Raw genomic sequence first — 6,354 nt, forward strand, 5'->3', positions numbered from 1 at the left:
ATGCATACATGCATTTTATTGAATATGTATTTAATAAAAGATGATAAAAAATTTGGTAAAAATGGTTTGGACAGTATAAAAAAGGCCAAAAGAAACATTAGTCAAAAGTTTTAAACTTTTATTTTTAATTTTGTCAAATGATATCCTGTGATTAATGTAGTTAGTGAGACAAAACTTTATTATTATTGTTATATTTTTATTTCGATTAAAAGTTGATAATTGATATTGCTAATCTTAAAAAAAAATACACACATTATCACATTATCTTAAAAAAATTATTTACATTCATTATTTATTATGAACTATAGTAATATAATTAAGTTGAATATTTTCACATACTTTTTATATATTTAAATCATAATTTTCAGATCAAATTCAAATAAACCAATATTTAATATTTAGTATAGACGAAATGTTCGTTTGATTTGTTTGTTTTGTTTTTATTGTCTTCTATCTATTTTGCAAAAAGAAAAAAAAAGTGAATACTATTAATTCTAGAATATGATATACCGGTCTATCGAATATTTTTGGTAAAAATTCGGATAATCAATCATATCACAACACTTTCCCCCGTTCTCAAACTTTTTATTTATTTTAATTTTCACATGAAATTACTTATCAAAATTCAAAGAATAATCTCTAAAATAATCATCGTAAATATTTATAATTCATGTAATATCTACATGATAATTATTCAAGTGGAACCGCCCCCACATGAACACAATATATTGGAGGTTGCACTCAATCTTGTTGCATGCATGAATGCTCTAGAAGCTACTTAACATCCATGGCAAAGGTCATATCATCCCAGGCAGTCAACAAGAGAGGGATAAAGATATTGCCAGGTTGGACTCTCATCGATCTAATTCGCTTTTCTAAAATTTCTACACATCCTCAGTCAGTATAAATAGGTATGTAGTTCGACCTCTTTGTCTATCAATCAAGTATAGAATAGAATATTAAGTAAGCAATACACAATTCTGTTGTTGTGACTTGTGATCTTTCCATAATATTATGGACAATATTATTTACACTTTGCTTTTGATACTTTTTCTATCTCTGAAGGCTAGTAGTAGTGTTTCTTCTAGAGATAGACAATGGGGTGGTGTGAGGAGAATATTGAGCTCTGGGGATAATAATAATAATGATAATAATAATAATGGTGATCTTGTGACTAACTTGCCTGGCCAGCCTCCTGTAGATTTCCAGCACCATGCTGGATATGTCACTGTCAACGAAACTAATGGTCGAACACTCTTTTACTGGTTCTATGAGGCCATGACCAAGCCTGAAGATAAACCATTGGTGCTGTGGCTTAATGGAGGTAAGTAATTAAGCTCATGATATATATATATATATATATATATTGATATATATATATATATATATATATATATATATACATTATAAATTCTACTTATTAGATAAAAAAATCAATATTTTATTTATCTAGTAAGAAAAATACTACAAAAATGTCATAAAAATTCAAAATTATTCTAAATTTATATGTGAACAAAATTTGAGCTCATTTTCTTTCATTTTTCTTTGGGGTTGAGGGTGAGGAGAGTGTGAGGTGGCTTTTTATTTTTAGCTTATTTGGAAAAGTCTAAATTCAGCTGGCTGATTTCTTGCATGTTTGCAAACATTTTTGCATCCCAGTATCAGGTTGAATGGATGCAATATATTGTGCTTTGATTACTGTGCCAACATGTTCGATTGATTGAAACAAATGTGCCAGCATTATGTTTGATTGGTTCAAACTAAAATTGATCTAGCCTCTAAGCTTATGTTTAGAGTAATTGGCTTGAAAAAACTATAGTAAATTATATTATAAACTTATTTTTAGGAAAAAATTTCAAACATAAATTGTAGTATCATTTTAAGCTTACTTTAAAGCAAAAAATAAATTTTAAAAAAATCAAGTTTCATTAAAGTTCTAAACCCAGTTTATTTGATGTTTCTTATATATATATATGTTCTTTGACAAGGTGACAACGTGCCTTTATTTTATAATTTGTTAAAAAATTTACAGGTCCTGGGTGCTCTTCTGTTGGATATGGAGCAACACAGGAGATTGGCCCATTTTTAGTGGACACCGATGGCAGGGGCCTCAAGTTTAATAACTTTTCATGGAACAAAGGTATGAAACGTGAGATCCAGGAGCACAAACATATATACATATTATAATTTGTGGCACAATCCACCTAATTACTGCTTTCTAGTTTCTACTTTCTATGTTAATAATATTATAAAATTATGTTGAACCCCACACACTAGTGCTCCATTATTTGTCCCTACAGATCATGATTGTTAATTGATGCTTAGAATTCTTGACATAAGTGGAGTGTGATAACGCAGAGGCCAACATGTTATTCCTGGAATCTCCTGTCGGGGTTGGCTTTTCCTATTCAAATACAACCAGCGAATATGCACAATTGGGAGATGACTTCACAGGTCTTAATTTTGATATCCTTGTTAATGTGTACATCAATGTCAACTGTTACTAATTTTAATTTAGTGAGTTAATCACATTAACTGTGCTCCCTATCGACTGTTTGAAACAGCTAATGATGCTTACACTTTTCTGCACAATTGGTTCCTCAAGTTTCCATCATATAGAACAAGGACATTTTACATAGCAGGAGAGAGCTATGCAGGTATTGAAATTTAACTTAAACAAATCAATGAACCCGTCATTTATATAGTCCTCTAAATTTAACATGTGATATACGCTTTTCAGGAAAGTATGTACCGGAGCTGGCCGAACTCATCCACGATAGAAACAAGGACCCTTCCCTTCACATTAATCTCAAGGGAATTTTGGTAGTCTTCGATAATTTCAATTAATAGCTAACTCCTACTAGAACAGTTGGATTTATTTTGATAAAATTAATTTTAGAAGAATCAAGGTTGAAAGAATTGATTTCAAAATTGAAGAATTGGGATTAAAATAATTGGTTTGCATGTGTTTGAGAAAAGGTGTTTTATAATTATAAAGGACAAAACTTCATGCAGAACCAATTGATCAAATTAATTGTTTTTAATTAAAATTGGAACTTTATTTTACTAACATGCATAAACTTGCTTTATTATGTAGCTTATCAAATTAAAATTCTAATTTGATTGGCAGTATATATATTGGAGAATATAGCTACTAAAAACACTTATAACACTTATGTACTATACTTGAATTCCGTTTGTTTGAAAATTGAGTTTTTAGATGATACGATAAAAACCACTATATATAGATATATTAATTTTATAGTTTCACATTTAAAATAAATTCTTATCAATGAAATTTAGACTCATAAAAAAATTCAATGAAATTCAGAATTAAAAATTTTGTTTCTTTCAAAATTAATGTGACTTATGCGTCAACCAAAGAAACAGTAAATAAAAATCTATATAAAGAACCTTGCTTTATTACACCACAAGAATATTTCCATTGTAGTTCAGCATATCTATATACTTTAGTCCCACGATCACCTATTACGCGAAGTCACATCATGTTCTATATGAGCATCTTTACAAACATAATTAATTAGTACTAGTATGTATTAATTTGTCATCAATAATTACGTTTCAGAGTTTCATCTTTGGTAATTGGTGGATTGGCTCCTTTTCTTTAATTTGATGCTAGCTTGACACAGTAGAATGAAAATACTACCATAGGTTATCCTTAATTTTTTTTTTTGCAGCTGGGTAACCCTGAAACATCTGATGCTGAGGACTGGTCAGGTATGGTTGATTATGCTTGGAGCCATGCAGTGATATCTGATGAAACTTACAAAACTATAAAAGCAAGCTGTGACTTCAATAGCAGTGATCCGTGGAGTAACAATGATTGTACTCAAGGAGTGGATGAAACACTCAAACAGTACAATGAAATTGATATCTACAGCCTCTACACCTCTGTCTGCTTCGCTAGTACAGCGCGTTCAAACGATCAATCGATGCAAATGGTGATGAGTCGCTCATCTAAAATGGTGAGTGTGATCATCAAAGAATACATTAATTATACAGTGGAATTGAGAATTAACTTTTAACAAAAGTTTTATCCGATGTTACTTTTAATATGTTTGTTAGATAACTTACACAAAACGAATATTAATTGATGACCATTCCAAAAATGATGCATGGATATCTAGTGCTCATATACACTCACAGAGAGAAAGAAAAAGAAGAGAAAAAATATAGATATAACAAATAATATGATGTGATAAAAGAAAAAACATAACAAAAAATTAAAGGTGCCAATACAAAGTACTTGCATGACAAAAGGGTGTTCACATATCATATTACTCATTCATTACTAGTTGTGAATAGTATATATAAGGTATATGTTGTACTGACACTTGTGGATTTGGTTTACAGATGCCACGGATCATGGGAGGTTACGACCCATGTTTGGATGATTATGCTAAAACTTTTTATAATAGACCAGATGTTCAGAAGGCACTCCATGTCAGTGATGGTTACAATCTGAAGAATTGGAGTATTTGCAAGTACATACTATTTCGTTTTCACTTTCATTTGGTCATAATAATTAGAAGTGTACTTGTCCAAATTAATAGAGTTTGAACAACTTCATTTGTTATGATGTAATAGGATATTTTCTTTCTCTATATTAACCCTTTTTTAATGGTTAATGTAAATCAGTGAAAACATATTCAAGGGCTGGGCACAATCAAAGCCTTCTGTTATCCCAATCTACAAGAAACTCATTTCAGCAGGACTTAGGATTTGGGTTTACAGGTAAGTACTATTCTATTTCAACCTTCTAATTAATTCAAAGGTCTTGTTCTACCACGTTTTCTCATGGTTTTCTGTCTTTCTATTGTTGATCTCAGTGGAGACACTGATGGTAGGGTGCCAGTGCTGTCAACAAGATACAGCTTAAGTATTCTAGGTTTGCCTATCACTAAGAGATGGAGGCCTTGGTACCATGAAAAGGAGGTAAGAGATCATGAATTGAAGGAATATGTTTTTTTTTTTTTTGTGAGAGGCATGTTTAATAGAAAAGATTTAAGAAGAAAAAGAAAAGTGAGGGGGGATTTTTTTTATTAAATATTCTTTTATTTAATAATTTTTAAAATAAAAAATGATAAATTGTCGTAAATTTAAGGACAATCTGTTGTTTATTTAAACATTATATATTACTCTTTTAATTTAATAATAGAAATTTATCCTCTATTATCTTTTCTGTCAAAACTCTACTCTTAAATTTGTCTTTGAATTATCTCATTTATATCTTTGCTTAAACCTTAAACTTTAGTACAGGAAGCTATTGATTTAATTAAGATAACACTTCTGCTTAATTCATGTTTATTGGTAAAGTAAAGTCTCGTGAAAGTTACAAGAAAAATAAAAATTTCAGTAAAAATATATAAATGTTGAGAAACTGATTTCGATTTGAAATATTAGCTATAATCATTTATGATTTCAAATTATGTTAATATTTATTCATTTATCCTCGAGTTATTTTTGTTTTGCTACTTATTTATTTAAATTGACTCTTTTTCCTTAAGTTATTTAAGTTTTTAATTATTTTCTCTTCTTTTATATTTTTAATTGTTTGAAATTAAAAAAAAATCCACACACACAATTTATGTATTAGATAGGAATGATATTTTATACATTTTTAAATGCATTGTAATTAAGTCTATGGACAAATTGGTTACTATTGCTATTAATTTGTTTTTTTAAAAGATATATTCTCTCCTTGTATCAGGTAAGTGGGTGGTATCAAGAATACGAGGGGCTTACGTTTGCGACATTTCGGGGAGCTGGCCATGCAGTGCCTTGTTTCAAACGAAGCAACTCATTGGCATTCTTCTCCTCCTTTCTTCTTGGAAAATCCCCACCATCTACAAAATAATCATCCAGATTCATATATATATATATATATATATATATATATATATATATATATATAGAGAGAGAGAGAGAGAGAGAGAGAGAGAGAGAGAGAGAGAGAGAGAGAGAGAGAGAGAGAGTTATCATGTGAAGTACTCCCGAAAAAAGTTTTTGCTTTCATTGCAACATTATTAGTTGCCTATCTTATCAAAATGTTAAGCAACCAATTAGTACAAACATATATAATGAATAAGAGAGTGTTACTGTGGTTTCGATTGAACGAAGTAATTTTCTTTCCCTTTCTCTTTTTCAATTTTTTTTTCTATCGGCAAAGACAATTCATGTGTTTATGACTATGTGAAAGGGTAAGTAGTACCCAGGATTTTGATAGGATCGATGGACTCTAGGTCCAAAATTATATAGGTTGAAGTTAAATATGTATTTTATTAATTATAATTTTTATTTTATTTGTGTTAAAATAATATAATATTGACACTT

The 6,354-nt window shown here is 29.7% G+C and overlaps 1 protein-coding gene across 1 annotated transcript; it reads left to right on the forward strand.

Moving 5' to 3' along the window:
* Positions 1-957: 957 nt before the first annotated feature.
* On the forward strand, positions 958-6,136 carry LOC114385710 (serine carboxypeptidase-like 31). Its single transcript, XM_028345749.1, has 10 exons — positions 958-1,324; positions 2,033-2,140; positions 2,359-2,454; positions 2,565-2,657; positions 2,741-2,823; positions 3,699-3,986; positions 4,375-4,505; positions 4,660-4,755; positions 4,851-4,956; positions 5,732-6,136. Exons 1-10 carry the CDS (start codon positions 1,015-1,017, stop codon positions 5,876-5,878), a joined length of 1,458 nt encoding a protein of 485 aa, XP_028201550.1. The 5' UTR covers positions 958-1,014; the 3' UTR covers positions 5,879-6,136.
* Positions 6,137-6,354: the final 218 nt, after the last annotated feature.

The sequence above is a fragment of the Glycine soja genome, chromosome 15 (assembly GCF_004193775.1).
Source record: "Glycine soja cultivar W05 chromosome 15, ASM419377v2, whole genome shotgun sequence".
Taxonomy (NCBI): domain Eukaryota; kingdom Viridiplantae; phylum Streptophyta; class Magnoliopsida; order Fabales; family Fabaceae; genus Glycine; species Glycine soja.

Excerpts from the sequence above, each read along its gene's own strand:
- LOC114385710 (XM_028345749.1), top strand. The coding sequence starts at position 1,015 with ATGGACAATATTATTTACACTTTGCTTTTGATACTTTTTCTATCTCTG. Across the intron at positions 2,658-2,740 it reads AGCAGGAGAGAGCTATGCAG|GAAAGTATGTACCGGAGCTG; the intron begins GTATTGAAATTT and ends TACGCTTTTCAG. Across the intron at positions 3,987-4,374 it reads TGAGTCGCTCATCTAAAATG|ATGCCACGGATCATGGGAGG; the intron begins GTGAGTGTGATC and ends TTTGGTTTACAG.